A 22,501-nucleotide genomic window follows, 5' to 3' on the forward strand; every position below is an offset into this window, starting at 1 on the left:
TTCCAAATTTATGTGAAGAATTTTGACTTAATTTTAGAACTGGTAAATGTATGTATTGCTTCTACTTGTTTACAGTGTTTATACATGTTTGTCTCCAAGTAATCCATGCAAAGCAATAGTGGATGGTATCCTGTGGTGTCTGTCTGCTGACAGAAATAATCCACCAGCCTTATTGATGAGAGAGGTGTTTTTCAGCAGTTCTCCCTCACCTCTGAATCTGCTTTAAGTCTTCCAAACCTTTGCAGAAGATTTAGGGAGACACGGGGAACTGCAAGTGTATGGGAGGTTAATCCAAAATTGTCACCTTCTCCCATTCCATCTATGGATGGACATGATTGGATACTGCCATGTTAGGGACGCAGGTGGCACTGTGGTCAAAACGACTGAGCCTCTTGGGCTTGCCAATTGAAAGGTTGGCAGTTCAAATCTGCATGACAGGGTGAACTCCCACTGCTCTGTCCCAGCTTCTGCCAACCCAGTAGTTCAAAAGCATACCAGTGCAAGTAAATAGGTACCACTGTGGCAGGAAGGTAAACACCATTTCTGTGTTCTCTGCACTCGTCACGGTCCTCTGTGCACTAGAAGTGGTTTAGTCTGGCTGCATGACCTGGGAAGCTGTCTGGCCAACACCGGTTCCCTTGGCCTGAAAAGCGAGATGAACGCCGCACCCCATAGTTGCCTTTGACTGGACTTAACTGTCCAGGAGTCCTTTACCTTTACCTTTTTAAAATAAACCTTACTACCATGTTCTAAAACAGCAGTTTTATTTTTTTAGAATTTGATTGTCTGCATGAGTCTGTATCTGCAGCAATTAAAAACCATGGGTCTATTTCAGCAAGTGAAACAAATCTGCACCCCTAATTACAACATTAGCAAATATCTATATTTGCTAATATAGCAGTTCCTCCTTTGGGAAGAAGGTTCATATAAAAAATATAGTAAGTGAATTATATATATTTATCAATAAGTAGAACTGGATCAGGGTGCAGGTATATAAAGCAAGGGTCACAGATGGTGTGTTGACTATCCACAACTGGCGTTCCAGAACTACATTCTTCCTTCCGGCGACAGCTGTTGAAGAAGTACTTTTGCTGTCAAAAGCTTACAGATTTTGTAATGGCATTTGGTGCCAAAATCTTAAGTTCTTGGACGTTCTCAATGATTTTTTTAAAAACAGCACTACTTATTTATAGACATTCCTGTTGTAAGGAACACTACAAACAAAATAGAAATATGCACATTCCTGTGTTCATGATGATGCACAAATGCATTATCAAAAGGTTGCACACAGTATTTCAAATACTTTTGTGTGCGAATGACAGTGAAGGTATAGCAGATAGGAACAGAAAGACTGATCAAGAGTAAACTGTATATACACAGGGATTTCTACAGTGTCTGAAAGTCCTTTTTGAACTAATATTGGATTAGTAATGCAATGATGCAGTTCTTTCAGACACAGGAAACAGAGAAACTAAAATCCGAGAAAAATTCAGAAGAGAATGCAAGCACTGTTTTCATAAAGTTATGAAAGTTTGCAGCCCATTTCTTGTACAAGTAGGCTTGTACAATTACCTCAGCAGAGCTGTGCCACCAAAGTATACTGAGGACACGAGTAGAAATACAGTGGTACCTTGGGTTAAGTACTTAATTCATTCCGGAGGTCCGTTCTTAACCTGAAACTGTTCTTAACCTGAAGCACCACTTTAGCTAATGAGGCCTCCCGCTGCGCCGCCAGAGCACGATTTCTGTTCTCATCCTGAAGCAAAGTTCTTAACCTGAAGCACTATTTCTGGGTTAGCAGAGTATGTAACCTGAAGCATAAGTAACCTGAGGTACCACTGTAATTCACTCTGATCCAGAGCCCACTGTGCAGTGCAATGTGCACATGGATTTCCAGCCAAGTACGGGCTTACAAACTTCACATGCAGGCCCCTTTGAGTTTGTGGAGTTGCCTCCTTAATGGAAGTTACTGGCAATGCTTTTTGCCTACAAGGAATCTGTGAATCAGGTGATTATGTTACATTATGTAATCAGATGCATGAACGCTTCCTTTGGAAGATGTTCTGCATACATAATTGACTATTGAATTGTCTGTTTCATACGATACTCTTAAGGTTTTTGTGTTAAAAGATGCACCATAACAGCATTAAATATATAGATGTTCAGAGTGCAAAATCTACCCAAAGATTCTTGGGGACAATACTTTTAGGGAGAGAAGTAGAGCCAAGGGGATGGCCTCCAACTTAAAAGGGGAGTGGTTTACAAACCCTCCTAATGCTGTATCGCCAGCCTCAAACCTGCATGCTATAGTGGTAGGGCAACAAACTGTTCTGTTAGTCCAAATGGCGTTGAGGGAGGTTGGACCTCCTCTCCATGCCATATTGGGTCAATGGTGGGTGTGCAGCAAGCTGTACAGCTAGCCTGAATCTTTGGATTATAGTGTTGTAGTCAAGGCTGATCAGTACACAGAGAAAATATGTTAAGCATCTTCTTCCTACAGTTTGGGAGAGTGGGGTTTTGTCCTGTTGAAGTGTGTGAGTGTGCAGACTGCTCTGTTACTCTAGCACTCTATTCCCATTTCCCCCCATCACCAATAGGGCACTGAGCTGTTTCAAATATTCTGTTCCTATGGGAGGATTTTGCACATGTGCAACCCCTATTGGGAAGGTGTTTTTTTTTTTCTGGGGAGGCGCGGTCTCTTTTTAAATAAGTAACATTTTCCTGCATACTTGGAGAGTCCTTTGAGTGTGTCAAATTCTGTCTCTGTATTTGGTCCCATTTCACTGATTGGCACAGGACAACCAAGTTTGCTCTTAGAGAGACTGGTGAATAGACTCTGAATAGCATAAGGTCAAACTCTGAAGTTTCATGGCTCAAAATATAACTTTTTACATGTTCAGTTTTATAATTATGCACAGCAGTCTTCATTTTATCTGGATTCCAGTAGAATACTTAAAGTTGCCATTCATCTCCCCCAATTGCAGCTATAGATATTAATTAATGAGATAGTACAGTGAACATGGTCAGCAGCATATAATACAATTTCATTTTATTTAAAACATATTTTGCATAATATAAAAATATTGATCACAGTGAGATTTAACAATTGTTACTGCTATAAACAAGAATGCAGTACAATATTTTTAATGGAAATAAATTATATAGTTATTATCTTTTTTAAAAAATCACAAGGAAGAAAATGTAGGCTGTTTGGTCATTAGAAAAAAAAATCAAGTTCTTATTGAGTTCTTTATAATGAAGAAAATCCCAGGTTTTGTTTTCTACATTTGCTTTCCACACGTCTTAAGAGCACAAATGAGTCTGTGTCCAATAGTCCTATGATGTCTCTTTTGCACAGTAAATCCAAAATGTTAGCAGTCTTTTTTTAAAAAAAACACAGGAAAAATGTACACCAATTTGTCAGATGGTATCTTCTTCACTAATTAATAAGTGGTCTTTTCCAATATGTTGGCACACAACGGCAAACTTCTTCACTGTAATAAAATCCAGGTTCACAGCGTTTCGTTCGAACTGTACACGGTGGTCTGTAGCAGCTAAAAGAAGTTGGGGGGGAAAACAGTTGTAAAACTGACATGAGAAATTATTCTGCCTATTCTGAAATCTACAATGTGCTCTTGGAAAAAAGCAATTAATCTATGCAAGGATTCTCTGTAAGGTGCGTGGATTCAAGTGGCTGGCAAACAGAACTGGATACAGTTATAAGTCTTAATAAGTGCTCCACCTACAGCTGCTTCTCTCTCTCATGTAAGCTCTCCATAAATGGAAAACACCACACAGAGAGAAGCAAGGAAGAGGTGGGTGTAGTTGTGTGAATGATAGTTTCTAGCATCCAATGACGGAATGGATTTACTAGGGCTCTTTTTACTTAGTCATGTTGCTTTCAGAATAGGAATAGAACATATCAGAAGCTATTTCAGTGCTTTAAAAATAAATAAAACTCAGCTACTGTTCCGCCCCCCCCCCTGCCAACTGCCAATTTTCTGGCACCAATGGAAGACATGGTGGTTTTCCCTGGTCTTTTCTGGATTTTCATGCAGGATGAATATTTATTTTATTGTCGCTTGTTGTAACTGAATTGTGAACTGTTCTGTTGTTGCTGTTCTAGTGGTGTTAGTGATGCCCTGGATCCAAGGTGAAGTGTGATGTCAATATGAACCATCAAGATGAGGCAATCGCATATCTGACTCGCTGAGGTGGGTTCTGAAGCAAATACTTCTTCTGTGCGCAGTGCTAATACTCATTATCAAGTGACTATAACTATGTAACAACTTTCAAATATTTAAAAACATTCTAGCTATTTACACAACTACTAACTTTTTCTGGTACTGAGTTTCTAATTGCAATATCTTCTAGTCTGAACAATTTGTCTGTAATGAACTACCTTACAGATCAGAGTTATTTTCTTTCTTTAAAAAAAATCCAAGAATTTCTCTCTGAAATAGTCTAAATTTAAAATTACTCAAGCCTGTTTTGCTCATGTAGAGTTCCTGTAACATCAGTGGAAGCAATGTGCAGGTTCAGAGGCTTATATGTATAACATTATGAATTGAAAATGGGATGGAAAGACATCAGTAATTTATAGCACTTCAGTCAGGGAAGTAAAAAAGTACTTTACTAACCAACACTTCATGCTTAGAAGATAAATATTTTGCATCAGTGGATAATTTGTTTCTACAGGGATTGCAGGACAAAGGCTATAAACAAGTTTGTCATAGCATGATAATTCCTTATGGTTGTTTTTAAAACAGGTTGACCTAACATAACCTCACACTGATAGTGCCAAATAGCCTCTGGTGTGTAATGTAGACAAAGCACTAGTCTTTTGCTATTTCAAACACTGGCAGCAAATCAAGAGCGAAAAGTATACGTTTCAAGTTTCAACACAGCTATATTTTAAATTTGTTTTAAAAATTGACTCTGTTTTTATAAAAGATAGTTTAATGATCTCAATTAACATTCCTCCTGATTAATAGCTTATGCATTTCAGTTTACAAATAAAATATTAGATGTCTGCACAACAAAATCCACGGGGGGGGGGGGGGAGACTTCCTGGACAGAGGGAGGACACTTTCTTTCGTCTCTGTCCCTACATGCCTTTCCCTGCTCCAATCTCACTTGAACTCAGAAAAGTGCTTCTGTATCTGGATTTTTAAAAGTAGACCCAGCTCTGGGGACAACCCCCATTTATTGAGCTGGAACTGCCCTGGTTGGGTTTGCTCTGAAAACGTGACTTTTAGAAGACATCTGAAAGCAGCCCTATATTGGGAAATTTTTTATGTCTTATGTTTTTACAACTTTTTATATGCTATAAGCTGCCCAGAGTGGCTGGGGAAACCGAGCCAGATGGGTGGGGTATAAATAATAAAATTATTACTATTGTACTCACGGAGCACATGCTCTTCAAGGTAAACCCAGCCCACCTTGCTGTATTTCTTTTCCAGGCAAGTGCCTGCCTGCTTTTAGTGGCAGAAGTATCATTGTGTGTGTGTGTATGGGGTGGAGAACAGTGTTGAGGACATCCATCTCAAGGTAAATGCCCTCTAAGTCTAATTCTCTTCCCCCTTGACACCCTGAGCCACTTCCTTCCTTCAGCCTTCTGTTGATTATACATGCACATTACTCTCTAGTGCCTAAAATATACTCTGAGTTGAGAGTGGATTTCATGCTCTTTATTCAGCTCATTGTGGTGAGGAGGAATGTCTGCTTTATATACATTATTTACACAATGGGCCCCACGTGATTGGGTGGCTCCCGTGGACCAATCAGACTGTTGCCTTTTGGATCCTATTCAACTCAGTACATAACAGTGCCAATATTCAGTTCTGGACCCCTGTCTGTTTTTGAGGTGGTGACTTTTAAGTATGTAGGGGAATATTCATTAAAATGCATATATATTAGTGAAAGCAACATACAGAACTGCATTAGGGAAAACCGTTTTGCAAAATGTGGAAATTTATCAACATTTAAATGGGAGAATCTGTTTTATCCTGTTTCAATGTCCAAAACACATCAGTGACAGAAGCAGAGTAATGGCAGCACCAACAGTTCCCATCCTAATAAACAAGGGACATTATTGGGGTTCAGGCATTCTATGTAAAACCCATGTGAGCATATCCCTCTTTGGAAAAATATGCAAACAGCCTTAGCTACTTTTGCAGAGGTTATTCAGGGAGATGTGCCATACTTTTTTGTACATTGGACTATATATCATGCTGTTTTCCTCACAGTAGAATCACATTCAGTTGTGTGGCTTATTCTAGGTTGCTCTTGGCTCTGCTTTCTATAGTAAAAGTAATATATATAGTAGGCAGATAACTACTGGGAAGAAAAATGATAGATAATGCTCTTCAGATGAACAAACTGTGCTGGAGTTACAGTGTTGTGGCTCTTCTCTGCATGAACCATACAGAAGTTAAAGAGGAATAAGTTCTTACAGCACATTCATTTAACCACAGTGTGTGTGTGAACCTTCATCCGAACAGTGACATCTGGGTTTTAAGGACAGGAACAGGATGTAAGATGGATTTTAAATCTACTAGGATGTAATTTTGCTAGTATAATTATTAGGATTTCCAAATACAGCTAAGGATGGCACATGCAGAGAAATGTGTGTTCAATATGTACCAAAAGGTTGTGTTTGAAACAGGAGATTGTATTCTATAAAAACTAATTCGATACTGTATTATATGTTTGTAACAGGATTATAGTTACACTGGAGCCAATTCTTGCAACAAATTAGCACAGCTATGAGGAAATCTGCAAAGAATGAGGAAGAAACATCCTGGGCCGACCTGTTCCATTTTGTGGTGAGCTTTGTTAAAATAACTTGTCACACTTGTTCAACTCATTTGTATATAATACACAATTCTAAATCTCAAGTTACACAACACCTACTGGAAACAAAACTACTTGGTGCACACATAATCCTAGAGAACATATTTAAAATTAGATTATAAGGGGAAATAATCCATAATGGAGTAATTGTTCAACTATGAGTTTACTCCTGAAGTTTCTTCCTATTAAATTAATCCCCATAACCATATTGTGGTAGGTCTTCCAATAATATCATTTTTCTAGCAAGTCTTTAATTGGCTTAAGGAGAATAATCTTGCTGGGCTGGATATGGCCTGTAGATTGTACATTGTCTAACTACTCTCTGCTGTTTGTCAGAGCTGGAGACTATATGGTGTTTCCCCTTGAAAAAGCTTAAAACTTGCTGTATAATCTTAATAATACACTTTTCTCCAGGTCCTAGATGACACTGTAAATAACAACTATTAGGTGACTTCCATAATTTTTTTTAGGGATGATATCTGAAATCAATGCTATATGGTATGTGCTGAAGAAAATGAGATTATTTAGTGGAGGGAACAGCATTGTTCAGAGCTCTGCTTTTGCAAACATCTGTTTCATCAATGATGCAGTTGTATACAGTAATATTCTCAAAGATGGATTACATGGGCAATGTAAACATACATGACTAGTGTCAAACACACTTTCTGTTCAGATAGTCCATTCTATATGACAAGTAACATGTTTTATCTCCAGACTAGTAAAGTACTTTAACTCTGATAGGCATCAGACAACTGCTAAAGATCAAATATGTAGCCTGATTATTAGAAAATTTGAGAAACTGTAACCAATGTCTTTTAGCAGGACAAAAATAACATCTACTGTATTTTTTGCTGTATAGGACGCATTTTTCCCCCTCCAAAAATTAAGGGGAAATGTGTGTGTGTCCTATAGAGCGAATGCAGGCTGCGCGGCTAAGCCCAAAGCCAGAACAGGGAGATGGGGTGCTGCGCAGCGCTCCGTCTTGCTGTTCTAGCTTGGGGTTAGCTGTGCAAAGCCTCCGCAGGGCAGCACCCCGCTGCCCTGCGGAGGCTACAAAGGCTGTCCCCGAAGCCTCAAGCCTTTGGAGCACAGCATGAGTTCCCACTGCGCTCCAAAGGCTTCGGGGATCTTTGAGGCTGGCAGTGGGGGGAAGCAGCACTTCCCCCGCCAGCCCCAAAGAGCAGCTCAATAGGAACCTGAAGCCTCCGGAGCCCAGCGGGAACTCCCGCCACGCTCCAGAGGCTTCGGGTGAATGCACCTTGTTTTAGAGGGGGAGAACAAGAAATCCCCCCCCCCTGTTCTCCCCCTCCTATGGTGCGGTGCATCCTATAGAGCGAAAAATACGATAATTTAATAGAAGTTGCAAGACAAAGTATTTCAGTTGTTTTACTTACCTGCATGTCTGGTGATTAAATCTTTTTCCTTTCAAGAAGCACTTGTTTGGAGATTCTACACATTCACAAATACACTTTGCAGAATTTAGTGGCTGATGTTTAGGACATGTTCTTTTACATACACATTGGCACTTTTCTTCATCAAAATCCTTGCTGGGTCCACATGAGCTAGGCAGCAGTTTATTCTTACATGTACACTGGCATGATGTTCTATCCAGTTCTTTGTGAGGTCCACAGCTGGAAGGCCTCACTCCCCCTTTACAGACACACTGGCAGGTTTCTTCATCAAGCTCCTTATTAGGTCCACAGATATCATGGTATCCTTCAGCAGTGTCTATAAACACAGCAAACATTAGGAAAATAAATAAATTTTGCTTCAGGCATTGCAAAAAGTGAAACATATCTGCTAGTTTCACATTTTTCATACCCATGTCTAAATCACTGAAGCTATAAAGGATTAGAGAGTTCCACATTTAAAAAAGTTTATGTGGATATAATTTTTATTTTGCTTGAATAATGCCACGTTAAGTGAATGCAACTTCTGGAGCATATTTGCTTACCGGTATCCCCAAGGTAAGAAGAAAAACTGAAGTCATGCTGAGCCAGACATCTGCAAATCTGATTATTCCAGATATGATTTTTTGGGCAAGTTTTGTTTGCCACATGACACCTAGGGATAAAACATTGCATTATTTAGTACACTGAAAATGCAAGACAAGGACAAATGCAACCTAAGATATATTTGTTGTGTTCACATTGGATAGAGAGAGATTTTTCTTCCTTCCTCATAATACCAGAACCCAGGGTCATCTAATTAAGCTGAAGAGTGGGAGATTTAGGACAGACAAAAGGAAGTACTTCTCACAGTGCATAGTTGAACTCTACAAGAAATAGATATGAACATCAGCTTGAATGGTTTTAAAGGGGTACTGAACAAATTCAGAAAAGGTAAGAGCTATCAATGGCTACTAGTATGAATCAGGATTTACAGAATTAGTATTGCCTGTTACAGTATGCAGTTGTTATAAAGTGAAGTGGCATTGTTCACTGCCATTCCATTTCCTCCCCCAATACATGCCACATCCTAAAAACCCCTGCAAAGTCCAGAGGGCCATAGTGGAACATTGGGAAATGCCTATTGCATCAATTAATCCAGTAAGTCTGTGGTTTAAACTCAATTGTCATACATTAAAACACTCAGAGTAATGAGCTCTAACATATACAAAATGTCTCCTCTGGAAAATTCCCCACAAACTGTTTTATGATTTTTGTGTGTTTTTCCCCCATTTTTCTGTATACAACTCAGTATGTTTTGAAATAACGATTAAAAGAATTAAGTAAGCACAGTCTGAAAGAGCACACCTCAGACTTCAAATTGATTTATAACCCTTTGAATTTACATGCAATTCACAATAACTAAAATATATTGTATTGTTGCTTAAAGTTGAAAAATGAATTCCCTGCCACATTCCATGATCCTTATTCAGTATTCAATACTCTGAAAAATGGTTGTGGAAGACTATTCATAATTTAGGTTGAGAATACTTATTAATATCAAAACAATTGTTTATTTAATTTAAAAACTAGCTTGACTATATATCTGAATTGTTGCAGTCCTTTCATGACTCAAACTGATAAACCACACTTTTTGTTGTTAGGTTCACACTCTGAAACATGAATCTGCATGATTTTTTGCATAAAGCTAATGATGGCATACCCTTGTCTTCTGATTCTGATTTTTTTAAAAAAAATCAACTAAATAACATTTCCTAAAATTTTGTATAACTTTATACTACTTGTTTAAATATTTGTCACCAGTAACCTGCTTTGTATTCTAGAGTTTTTAAAACAAAGTAAGAAAAATGCAAATCTAATACTTACTGTGTTTGTGTAACTGACAAGGAACGTCTAATGATTGAATGAACTTGTCTGTAGACATCAAGTTTGGACATGCATCGGCAGGATGTATGATTCGCGAAACTGATTGTTACAGGTTTGGGACCATGAGACAGTGGCACAGTTATTTCAAATAACTACACAAAAATAAAAGCGGAAAAAACAGAAATAAAAGTTTTTATTAAAAGCAAAAATGAGAGCAATGTGTTAGCATGCTGCTTATAATGTTCTTAAAATGTTTTAATTACTTAAACTGTTTCAGAATACTTAAATAAACCTGTGGATGTTTTTGTTTGCTCTGGGCTCCTTTGGGAGAAAGAACAGTATATAAATCTATCTCTCTTTTAAATCGGAACCAGCGAAGGCAGTGAATGTCTGGAGGTAGTTGGAGGATAGATGGCAGCTAACCGATTGAGGTTGAATCCTGACAAGACAGAAATACTGTTCTTTGGGGACAGTTGGTGGGTGGGTGTGGGGGACTCCCTGGTCCTGAAGGACCAGGTGCGCAGCCTGGGAGTCATAGCTATTCATGGAGGCCCAGGTCAATTCTGTGTCCAGGGCAGCTGTCTACCAGCTCCATCTGGTATGCAAACAGCAAACATAACTAAATTATATGACATCATTTCCATGCAGCAGCAAATACATCCAGGGGGTGCCCTGGTTGTGGTGGGGGATTTTAACCAAGCTTGTCTGAAGACAGTTTTTCCCAAGTTCACAGTATGTGAAATCACCCACTAGAGGAAAGAATATCTTGGACCGAGTGTACTCTAATCTGAAGCAGGCATACAGGGCAATCTCCCTCTCCAACTTAGGTTCATCTGACCATTCCTCACTCTTTTTATGTCCGAAGTACATCCCCCTTAGAAGAATTAAGCCAGCTATAAAAACAGTTAGAATCTGGCCAGAGGGGGCTCTTAGTCAGCTCCAGGACTGTTTTGAAAGTACCAACTGGGAGTGTGTTTGAACATCAAGATCTGCACAGATACACAGATGCTGTACTTTCCTGTATTAAAGTGTGCACCGACAATGTAACGACAGAGAGGAGCATTAGAGTTTATGGGAACAGCAAACCCTGGATGACTGCTGAAGTTAGGTCACTCCTGAAAGCTCGGGATACTGCCTTTAAGGCAGGGAGCATAGAGACATATAGAGAGGCAAGAATAAAGCTTAGGAAAGGCATCAAGGTGGCAAAGCAACAATACAAACTCAAGGTTGAGAACTGCTTAGCTGAGAACAATACGAAACAAGTGTGGCAAGGATTGCAGCACCTAACCAACTATAAAGGCAATATGACGAACATGGTCACGGCCAATGATATGTTGGCAGAGGAGCTGAACATCTACTTCACCCACTATGAGCCACTATCTTGGCTCCTGTTTGCCAGCCTACAAATTCACAGCCACTTGTTTTATATGACCATGAACTGAAAGCTGCATTGTGGGGGGTGAATCCCAGCAAAGCTGCTAGCCCAGATGGGGTGCTGGAAATAGTGGTAAAAGATTGTGCCAATCAATTAGCAGGGGTGTTGATGAGGATTTTTAACATCTCTCTGCAAACCGCTTGCATTCCATCATGTTTGAAAGCAGCCACCATTATCCGAGTCCCAAAGAAAACAGCAATTAACTGCCTAGTGACAAAAAAAACCAGCCGTCCAAGGCGAATGATGTTAATGTCACATTATTGGCCATATTTGGACATTCTTCTCACAATTAATACTAACATGTGGGGAAGTGGGACCATGCTGGGAAACTGTGCACAAAATGAAAACATACAGAAATGTATGTTTGAAGGCTTTCCCTTTCCTTTAAGTGTTTGCTTGGTCACATGGTAGCCAGAGGAAGGGGCTACTCAGTGTGGCCCTGCTTATTGCTTGTGTGTTAGTATTAACTAATAATAAAATTAGGCTCTCGTTTGGTCCCAAAATAATGATATAGTGCTGGGAGATTGGGACAGAATGTTGGGATTCTTATAGTTCTACAACAAATGCATTCATATTATATTTTACAATGTAAACAACAGAACAATGTATTCCTTTTAAAGCAGATTTCAGTGCATATTTCAATCACATGCAGACACTGAGAGCTTAAAACAAACCCAGAATGTGGCTTAGATAACAACCTACCGTTTTACTGATGAAGCTTGTGCTGATATTCATACACTGCAGCCCTTCACTATTGCAGCAACCTCCACATCTGTAGATGGACACACATGGAGGTTTAAAGAAGGTGTTTGTTGTTGCTCCATACTCTTTCCCCACATCTACACATACCTCACGTGGCATGCATTGAGTTTTTCTCCACTCATTATCAATACCTGCCAAGTTACAGGGAAAGCTCATAAGTTATAACACAGGTTTTCTTAATAGTTCAAAATCAGATTCCCCTGAAAGTAGTTAAAACTTGCTTATTAAATGGACCATGTTTATATAGAAACTGAGTTCTGTAAAAAGCAAACATAACAGCAGCAGCAACAACAAAAATATCAAGAGTTCTTTAATGCTAGTTCTCTAACAGTAGTCTTATTACCAGGGCTTATCCACACTAACCTGGATTGTCATTTGTTGTGCTTCAGCTTTAAAAGTGGGGGGTTTTGTGTGGGGATAACTCCAGGGCGAAAGAAGAGCACTTGGAGATGGAGCTTTAAAGCAAAGACCTGGACACGCAGGACGAAAGGTAAGTGAGGATAAGTCCCTAGGTATGCTTGAGCCACTGGTGCAAATGCTTTGTGGAGCAGGCTAGAATAGTCTCTAGAAAAGGCACTGGGGAACTAAAGAAGGGCAGAGCAAGCAGGGGGTGGGGCTTGCAAATGGATTTAGGGAAGAATAGGAAGAAGAAACAGGAGCAATAACGGAGAGAGAGGTATGGCAGCTAGAGACCAATGAAAGGATATCAGAAGGCAAGTCACATAAATTAAGGGAAGGCCAAAAAGGAGGATTCTGAGAAGGAAAGAAAATCTGACAGATGGAATGGCAGAGAATGGAGGTAGATATGCCTTGGAGCATTAGAGGTGAGGAATCACCTACTGGCTTGAAATAACCAACCAAATATTTGCTCGTAGGTTTCTAGCACTTATAAATGATTATTGAATGGTTCCTTAGCAAGGTTCCAATAGTTGTGAGAAAACCCAGCTGGAAAAAATCTACAGAAGAGAAGAAAACTGATGTTGCTTACCTTTAACAGATGTTGTTTGAGTGGTCATATATGTAGTCACAAAAAGGGGATCTGTGTCTGTGCAGAGCACCATCCTGGAACTTTCTAGAACTCAGGCCTGAGAGCTGATGCTCATGCCCCTAACCCTCAAAAGGGAGATATATCTCTTTTACATATGCCTGAAGGGGCAGTACGTGCACTTCTATTCAGTTTCTTCATGATTGTTGTGAGAATATCCCACCAAAAGAAAGGAGGCACCTGCAGTGGGAAAGGAGGGTGGATTGTGACTTCACAGATGATCACTTGAAGAACATCAGTTACAGGTAAGCAACGTGTTTTTCTTCTTCATAGACTCTGTGCAGCTACACATATGGAAGACTAGCAGCCAACATACATGGAAGGAAGCGCTGGTGTTATTAGGGGGGGGTTGTCCAGAAGAGCTCTCCCAAAGATTGAGTGAGAGGTTATTTTCACTTCCAACACATAATGCTTTACAGTATTAAAGTGGAAAGGTAGAACAATATAGCCACTTTGCAGAGTTCTGGTAATATTGTTGTCATCCATCTGTCTCAAGAGACAATGGAGTGGACTTCTGGGGGTGAAGTCAAACTGCTGCAATAGCAGCACTGAAGTGACCTACCTGGGGCACAAGCCTGGGCATTGTGGATGGATATCCTGGGCTGCCCAGACAACAAGAGCCCTCTCTCGCTTCGCTGATATAGTCCAAAGGAAAGCAGAACAATATGCTTGGGACCAGCTTGGCTGCAAGAGATGCCAGAAGGAGGCGTACAAGGCGCCATCCGTCTTAATGTAATGAAATACCCTAGAAAAAAGGTAGCAGCATCTGGGGAAATGAACGCTAATGGGAAGAAACACAAAAGGCCCTTTTCAGATTCTCATAGCAAGAAAAAAAATGCTTATGTTGTTGTAAAAAGCAACTGTTCTGTCCAGATAGAAAACTAAAACCTCTCCAATCATCTATGTACAGACAAGACTGGAACATTTAATCCACAAGACTGGAACCATCAAGTCCCTTTGGAGAAGAAAATGTGAAACAATCTAAAGGAGGACAAACCACAAACTTTTCTCTGTCGCCATTCAAATAAGTTGAATAAAAATGCAGAGCACATTGTTCACCAAGTGTGCTTGCCAACATGTGTTCACCAAAAAAGATTCTGAAGAAGAACACATCCTGAAGCTGAAATGAATTCAGGGAAGTTCACACCAGCAGAGTAAGAACTGAGGGAAACTCCAGGACTGGACACTGATACTGGGAATTGTAAACTGTTAAGACCTTTAAAGGAAAATGTAAGAAATGAATGAACAAACACTTAACATTACTTCTATAGGATGGTGTAATGAAGAACCCAGATGTTAAGAATAGCTAAAACCTGAACAGCAGGTTGAACATATAATCTGAAGTATGATTAGTGGAGCTTGCAAAAGTAATAAGAATTGAATCTATTTCATTGTATAGGATTGCCTCATGGAAGAATATCATTTTAGAGATCCCTAAGAAAGCTGTATATTCAGGCTGTTAGGCTCATCCTTACTGCATTTTGGTGCACTAAGGTCAATGGGGATGCAGTTTGTCCTGTTGAGTGACACCATATGTAGCACTCTTGGTATGATGCAAAAGTGCAGGAAGATAGTTATATAGAGAGGTTCTTTCAGTGGTGGGGATCTTGATCTGCTCTGCTGCAGAATTAATGGTATTTAGAGATGGTGAAAAGGTCCATCAGGGGATAACCCTAGAGACTGAAACAGATATCAAAGGTTCAAGGACTTGAACAAGTTTGTGTCAGCCTTGTCTTTTTCCAAAATTGATTCCAATATTAATAGGGAATAGGGAATGATGATGTTGAAGCCAATACCACCAGTACTGGAAGTTTTTAGAATTGAAGGAATAAAATAGGATACTGTTGCAGGAAGTGGCACTGATATTTAAGCTGAAGCTGTAGTCTCAGGGTCCAGAGTTAGGGTTCAAGATGAGATGTTCTGAACAAAAGCAGTCAGCAGGTCGGTAGGAGTATCAGCAAGGTCAAACTTGGAAGTGGTGCAGGGCTTCCTACTTGTGTTGAGGCAAGTGGTTTAGGTTGATAGTAGTATAATTGTAATGCTGCTTTCCCTTTGATTCATGAACGGGAAACCTTTTTTGGATGAAACCAATTCTATGGGCTCAATTCCTTCCTTTTCAGTCTTTGTCCTTAAGTCTATTGCTAAGCAGAGACTGATGAACTGACACCTGGGTCTGAAGGTTAGTAGAGACAGTGGATAAACTGAGATTGGGGACAGATATGTTGTCTCTATGTAGGAAGTCTTGGGTACCATACTTTTTGTGGTCTGCAAAGCTCATTCCACAGAGATAAGAACAGCAATTCCTATGAGCTTGCTTAGTGCAGTTTTGGCAATGAACAAGAATCAACTGTTTAGCTTCCTAAACTGATCAGATAGCAGTTATTATCCTGCTTTAAACAGCTTGCTATCAGAGGTGGGAATCTTCCTCCCACAATTTCAACACTTCTTAAGAGAGATCAGCTGCACCACAGGTGCATGGGGACAAAATGCAAGGGCAATACTACCAAATATAAATGTAGCTAGTGATTATTATTTTTTAAGTTAGAAAGCAAAAGCATAAAGGAAGCTTTTTTTAAAAAAAACTAAAATAGGGTGAAAGGAAGGACTTAACAGAATTCAATGAAGAGCAATTTCCTGAGAAAATTTTCCATTTTGTTGCCTTTGTGGTAGTCAAAAGAGAAATGAGTGGGAAGGCACATACTCAAGGCAAGCATGATTAGAAAACATCTTCTGATGAATGGGTGGGGGTCGGAATGACACCAGCTTCTGGCCATGAGCTCTAGAAAGTTTCCAAATGGTGCTTTGCTCAGCTGCAGAACCCATATATGTGCCTGCACAGAGACTACAAAAAAACAGGGCTGGAATGAAAGTACTATAGATCCAGACCTATTTCCAGATAAAGGCTTCCTTGTTGTAACTTTCCACAAGTTTAAAGCTAGCTATCCAAACTGGAATGGGATGCTAATTCCTCCTCCTAGTCTAGGACTGGGACGCAAAACTAAGGCTGCAGTTTTAACCCCTTAATGTTGGACTGGGTGGGTGGGTGGTTGTGCTGCATCAGCTGGCCTCCTACAAGTGCAACCTCCCACTTCTGTCCACGAAACTGCTGGTAGTATCCCTGCCAGTGGGCCCAATTGCTGTGCCAACCTGCAACTGGAGCATGAATAGGGCCCTATCTGACTGCCCTATTTCCTTTAACTGCTACCACCAATAACACACATGGCAGCGGCAGCAGGGACTTAGGATTGCTCTATTAAGAGACTGCATCAGGAGTTACACCTGTTCAATCATGTGAATCAAATGACTCCTAGATATCAGCAGATAATTCTCCCTGCTTCTTTGGTCTGAATAATTCGTCAGACAAACTGCCAGATGAGCATATCTGTACTTCACATTTGGTCTGCCCTCCTTTTTCCTAGCTTAGATTTCCCTCTGTCTGCCATGCCTAGGTTGCTGATCTTGGTCTTGGAAAAAAACCTGCAAACCTCACCTATTTTTCACTATGTACCATATTTTTCTGTGTATAGGACAATGTTTTTTGCAAAAAGAAAAGAAAAGTCAAAAATGGGTTTTTCTTATACATGGATGTTGAATGCACAGGGAGGTTTTTTCCTCCCCCCAAAAGCTGAACAATTTTGGATGATCTTGGGTGTTGGTGGGGCATGCGCTACTGCTGCCAACACATGCATGCACAGACCCCACCACTGGGGGTTGCTACGCTGGTACCGGTGCTTTGAATATTTAATAAAATATCAAAGTTGTTTCGTTTGATGTTTAAAATACTGATTTCATGATTTTGGGTTTAAAAGGGGGGTTGCCTTATACATGTGGGCATTTTATACACAGAAAAATATGGTAGCTCAAAAAGCTGCAAACAGTTATGGAATTTCTTGTTATTAGTGAGGGTTTGAGGTTCTGAATATGCTAAATTATGCTTTAACATAACATTTTAGCAGTTTTGTTTTCAGCATTTAAATTTCAAAAAACTGATTTACAGTATCTGGTGGACATTAAATTTTCAACACTTACTTTTCAAGATCTCGGGATTGTAATGTGCCGCAGCAAATTTTACTGGATTTGAATCCTCTGATCTTGCGTCGAAGCTGGACTGTTCCCTATTGTGTTGCCAGCTCCCTTTCCTCAACTGACATTTGAACATTTTCCAGTATTCTGGATAAAGTACTGTCATGAGTTCATCCACACTGGATACAGACCGCAACTGCTCTTCCAACTCTTTACTTGCATGAGTCTGCTAAAAAAGAGCAAAAATAATTACTTTCCACATTATACAAATGTTTTTATATATATTAATATGATCAACGGCAAGTAAGGAAGTCTCTTTCCCTATAGAGACTTCATTATCAAAAATGCATTCAAGTCTGTCTATCTTCCTACCTTCTTAGTTTTGTTAAGGCTGTTATGAAAGTACAAGGAGGAAACAATATATTTTTGTTAGCCCAGTATATTGCCATTATTGGTCCAAACAAACTGCCATTGGGGACACTTACAAATGAACGCTAACACCAAATGTAGTTTTAGGCAAACGTGAATAAACTACAAACACAGATTCTTCATACAATATCACTTAGGCTGCAATTCTATGCACGCTTATTTAGAAACAAGGCAGGCAATGCCAGCTAAACTTATAGAGCCTTCAAACATTGATTTTGTGTCCCACTATGACAATGATTTAGCATAAAGTAAAAACAGTGCACTTTAATCTGATGAAAAGGAACATTTTAAAATTAACTAAGAACCAGAGGGAGAGAGAGGGAGAGAGGGAGAGAGAGAGGCAATGCAGTGAAAAATGCAGCAAGGGGAGGAAGAAATAAAAGCAGGTGAATGATCTTTTCTGAATTTCATTGTTCCATTTTCTATAACTATATCATTGTATACTTTTAATACAGTGGTACCTCGGGTTACAAACACTTCGGGTTACAGACTCCTCTAGCCTGGAAGTAGTACCTCAGGTTAAGAACTTTGCCCCAGGATGAGAACAGAAATCACATGTCGGCAGCAGTGGGAGGCCTCATTAGCTAAAGTAGTACCTCAGGTTAAGAATGGTTTCAGGTTAAGAATGGACCTCCGGAATGAATAACCAGAGATACTACTGTGTGTGTGTGTGTGTGTGTGTGTGTGTGTGTGTGTGTGTATGTATATAGTTTTTAAGAGTACACATTTACAATACACCTTCTGGATTATGTTGAAGCAGTCTTTTTGAATTTGAAGTATGTCATGCAATTAACGTGGGGGGGGGGAATTAACAACATACTTTTTTCAAGGTAATGGTCTCAAATATTTAATGCCTTCACCCTAAAGGAATTTCAGTCACATGAAATTCTCCTTTATTCTATCTTGTCATAATATAATAGCCCTGCTGGCTGAGCTTAGAATGAGATTTAAGCTACTTCAGGTGCAAGTAAGTTTATTTTGCATGAATAATTGGGGAAAGCATATTCATTGTATATATTGTTACCAAAAAACACACGCCAGCAACTGTAAAAAAAATTAATCCTCAGTTGCTTAATGAAATAAATGCTCAACTATCTGCTCAATCTAGCAATACAAACTAAATGTAGTTTATACTTTCACACCATGGCTTTTTTCTTTAAGTCATCCCTGGTGCCCATTATTAATTATAAAGGTCAAAGTACTTAATACTTGGCTGAGCCTGCAACTCATAATTGATGGTGTGACATGCAATAATACAACTTAATGGATTTATAGTGATCATAGTTGTCAGCAAATTTCATTTTCAAGGATTTGTTGTGAGAGCTTTTAATGGAAAAGTGATGTCTATAAACCTTTGTGTATGCAGGACAAATTGGTTAATGGAAATGTATTAAGAGGGGCCAAAAGATGTGTTTATATGGTTGGCTGCTGGTTAGCAGAGACAGAATTATAGCTGTTGGTGCTTGGTGTTTGTGGAGTCCACCAGAAGAAGACAACAATGATAGAAGAAGGGCATTGGAGAAGAAAAGGAAGTCCTGAGAAGCAGGCTTGGTTGCTGGCTTAGTCACAGACAAAGAGAGAACCTGTAATTCATGTCCTGAAAGAGAGCAGTACTGCACTGCTGGCTCTGAACTTCCAATGCCACCCCAATTTTGAAACTGCAAAATTTTGACAACCATTTTATCCAATCATTATGTTATTAACAATTTTATGTAACAATGCATTATTAGAAATGGAATGTTTTCTGTGAAAAATGTTCTGCCACATATTATTCCCCAATTACAATTCAAAACCCAAGCTATATGCCTGGTCTTCTCCTTGCCTACAGAGACACATACTTGGGAGGTAAAGTGCCTTGCAGTGGTGAGACAGAAGGCGGAAGGCAAGTGCTGTTTAAACCTTTAAATAGTAGCTTGTGTTAATAAAAGGGAAGCATCTATTCTTCATCAATTAAAATATTATCTTTCACATAGTTGTATTATATTTTCATTATGATAATATCCTTATTTACTATATAACATTTTAATTAGTGATAATTTAGTGGACCACATCTCAAATGAATGTTGCTCATCTCACTTCTTACCACTGTTTATAAAATGGTATAAATTAATAAGCAACATTCTTTCTCTGGCATGTGTTCGAATGGTAATAACTAGAACTTTTGACTAAACAGAAGTAAACTATAGCCCAAATGTTTAACAAGAGACGATCAAAGTATGTGAAGTAAGCAAATATAAAGAGCAATTCTGGAGAAAATCCACCCCCGCCTTAGTCCATGAGTAACATGCAGTAAGTTCCAATGCAAATGCTGAACTTTATTCCAAAACAAATGGAATAATGTCATAAGGCATGGATTCAGAACTGTTAAACAATCCTTGTATAGTTTACAGATCTGAACAGAAATATTAATCGGAAGACCACCTACTTTGTCTTGTTGCCTTGTTCTAACAAATATTTCAAATTTAAGCATAGTAGGCCATGAAGAAAAAACCTACATAAAGGATTGCCAAGCCAACAAATGGCTCAGTTCAAAAATAGTGAAAAGAATAGTCAATAATGACAACATAAATTAAGACATTAACATCACTGCCAATAATTCAGTGCATAAATAACATCTCAAAAAGTAAGAAGGAATGTAAAGGTAGTGATAAGCCAAGCATAAACATAAAAAGGAAGACATTTTATTAGATTTGTCTTTTGCTGTAGAAGGCCCTATGTCTGTGGAAACACTGTGGACTTCACAAGCCTGCAGGTCACCTTATAATCAGGAATGGCACAGTGAAAAAATATTTTTGCCATTTCAATGACATTTTAACTTGCAATCCACACGCCATTTAGAACAGATCTGCCCCTCCCACACAAATTAGTATCAAAGACTCCCACAAGCAAAACCAAGTATTTCACAAGTCAGTTCTGAAATGTGTACTTCTAGAAATGATCACGAATGTTATTGGATTTTCTTTCTTCTTGTAAATGTACCATCTGCTGCTCACATATACATTCACTTTAAAATACCTTCACTCTGATGATACAAAGGCTATTAGATGAAGGAGAAAACTGGTTTTAACATAGGCATTTGTAATCTCCACACCATACAAGATCTGAACAAGGAGGCATGCAGCCATGGCTTCCAGCTGAAGGAAAACCAAGTGAATAAAATCTCTCTAAATGAGATTTTACAGCCTACATTGGGTTACATTGCTAACCCAAATATTATATAATACTTTTTGTAAGGAAATCAAGTTCTTTCATGTCAGTTGGAACCTTTTCTTTATCTTACTGCCAATGAATGGAGAGTGGTTTACTGTATAATCTGCATCAAGATCTTCACTTGTTTGCAAGGCTAGGTGTTTGTGACTTATTCTAGCCTAAGTATTTTAATGGTTGAACATATGTTTTAAGATGGATGAGGGCAGATACAAAATCTAACAAAGTTTTAATGTGTTGGAGACATTGCCATTTTGCTACAAGAGAGTAAGAATCTCTCTTCTAAACCTCCCTCTCCAATAGCACTGTCCTGTAATGGAAAGTGCTACATATCCTGCACACTGAAACATAAGCTAGGCAATGTTTCTATTTACATTCCATTAACAGGTAGCTATTTAATAATAACATTTCAGTATTAAAAATTGGCACTCTATTTGCAATCTTACTTTTCAGTGTTCAAAGAAAAATGTTTTCTGAAGAAAAAAATGTGAGAAATTTAGTTTTATTTTACTATTTATTTTAGTTCAAATTAGTAGTATTTTCACTGTAAAGGAACATGCAAAAGGTAAAATTTAAATATTTTAATATGTTTTATTTTTATTTCATGACTGTCTAGTTCAACATTTTGATATTTCAAAGAACATATCCTTCTTTATAATTCAGGGTTATAAGTATTATGGGTGTGTGCAAAGTTTCAGTCAAGAACTAATTCTGTTTAAGTGTTCCACTTAAATATGCTATAAGCTGCATGATTTATCAAATCCAGTATATAAACAGAATAGTCTGGTCTTAAGTTGAGAACAGTTAAATATGGCTCTGGTGTAACATGTAAAAAAGTTCAAGAAGCAAGTTAAGATGAAATATTTCCATGAGAATTTCTAACATTTTATGCAGAGAGAAACTTCTAGGCAGATACTAGAAATATTATAAAAGGTCACTGTGTGTCAGTTGCTAATTTACAATGGCTAAAAAGTCCAATTCCAGATTTTAATAAGTTCTCACATTGAATATATTATGTGGTCACTGTGCTTCCTGCATGTAATAACCAAAATGACTTAAGAAACAGCTGAATTCATTTTAAAAAATTCTTCAATTTTCCGTAATTTAAAGCTCTGCCCATCATACAAACCGAATAAAGAGTTTGTGGAAAACTTTAATTGAACACCATGTTTACTTGCACACCCAAAATAAGAAAATAATAGAGAAATGAGATATGCTAATATCTTCAACCTAGTAGACCTAAATCAGAAATACAGCATCTCATTCTACCTGCATAGTCACATCATATATTCCCCTCTCTGTACAGATATGTACAGATTTCCCTCCTTTATAGCTGAAAGCAAATCCAGCAAACTGTAGAATATAATTATTATAATCAGATGATATACAGGTAGCTCACATCTTATGCAGGGTTTCTTGCCATTGCATGTACAGTATAAGCAAAACTGTGTAAGGCCGGAATACCCCCAG

General features: G+C 38.7%; 1 protein-coding gene and 1 long non-coding RNA gene across 4 annotated transcripts in view; one reads left to right on the plus strand and one right to left on the minus strand.

The window, feature by feature from the left end:
- Nucleotides 1-3,032: 3,032 nt before the first annotated feature.
- The window catches only part of VEGFC (vascular endothelial growth factor C), a 42,474-nt gene continuing 23,005 nt past the window's right edge, over nucleotides 3,033-22,501 (minus strand). For 2 of the 3 annotated variants that reach the window (XM_081926150.1, XM_081926149.1), the window contains exons 2-7: nucleotides 17,402-17,621; nucleotides 12,268-12,458; nucleotides 10,131-10,282; nucleotides 8,810-8,919; nucleotides 8,250-8,583; nucleotides 3,033-3,554 (exon numbers count right to left, since the gene is read on the minus strand). In XM_081926150.1, the coding sequence (XP_081782276.1) occupies nucleotides 3,440-3,554; nucleotides 8,250-8,583; nucleotides 8,810-8,919; nucleotides 10,131-10,282; nucleotides 12,268-12,458; nucleotides 17,402-17,621 (1,122 nt within the window). In that variant the 3' untranslated portion in view covers nucleotides 3,033-3,439. Of the gene's footprint in view, nucleotides 3,555-8,249; nucleotides 8,584-8,809; nucleotides 8,920-10,130; nucleotides 10,283-12,267; nucleotides 12,459-17,401; nucleotides 17,625-22,501 lie in introns of all 3 variants that reach the window. The other variant, XM_081926148.1, reaches the window with a different exon arrangement.
- LOC309378256 lies at nucleotides 3,561-7,322 on the plus strand. The gene is made up of 3 exons (XR_014171959.1): nucleotides 3,561-4,214; nucleotides 6,721-7,157; nucleotides 7,194-7,322. It is a non-coding gene; the product is annotated as an uncharacterized lncRNA (long non-coding RNA).

This window comes from Podarcis melisellensis (genome assembly GCF_964234715.1).
Source record: "Podarcis melisellensis genome assembly, chromosome: 9".
Taxonomy (NCBI): Eukaryota; Metazoa; Chordata; class Lepidosauria; order Squamata; family Lacertidae; genus Podarcis; species Podarcis melisellensis.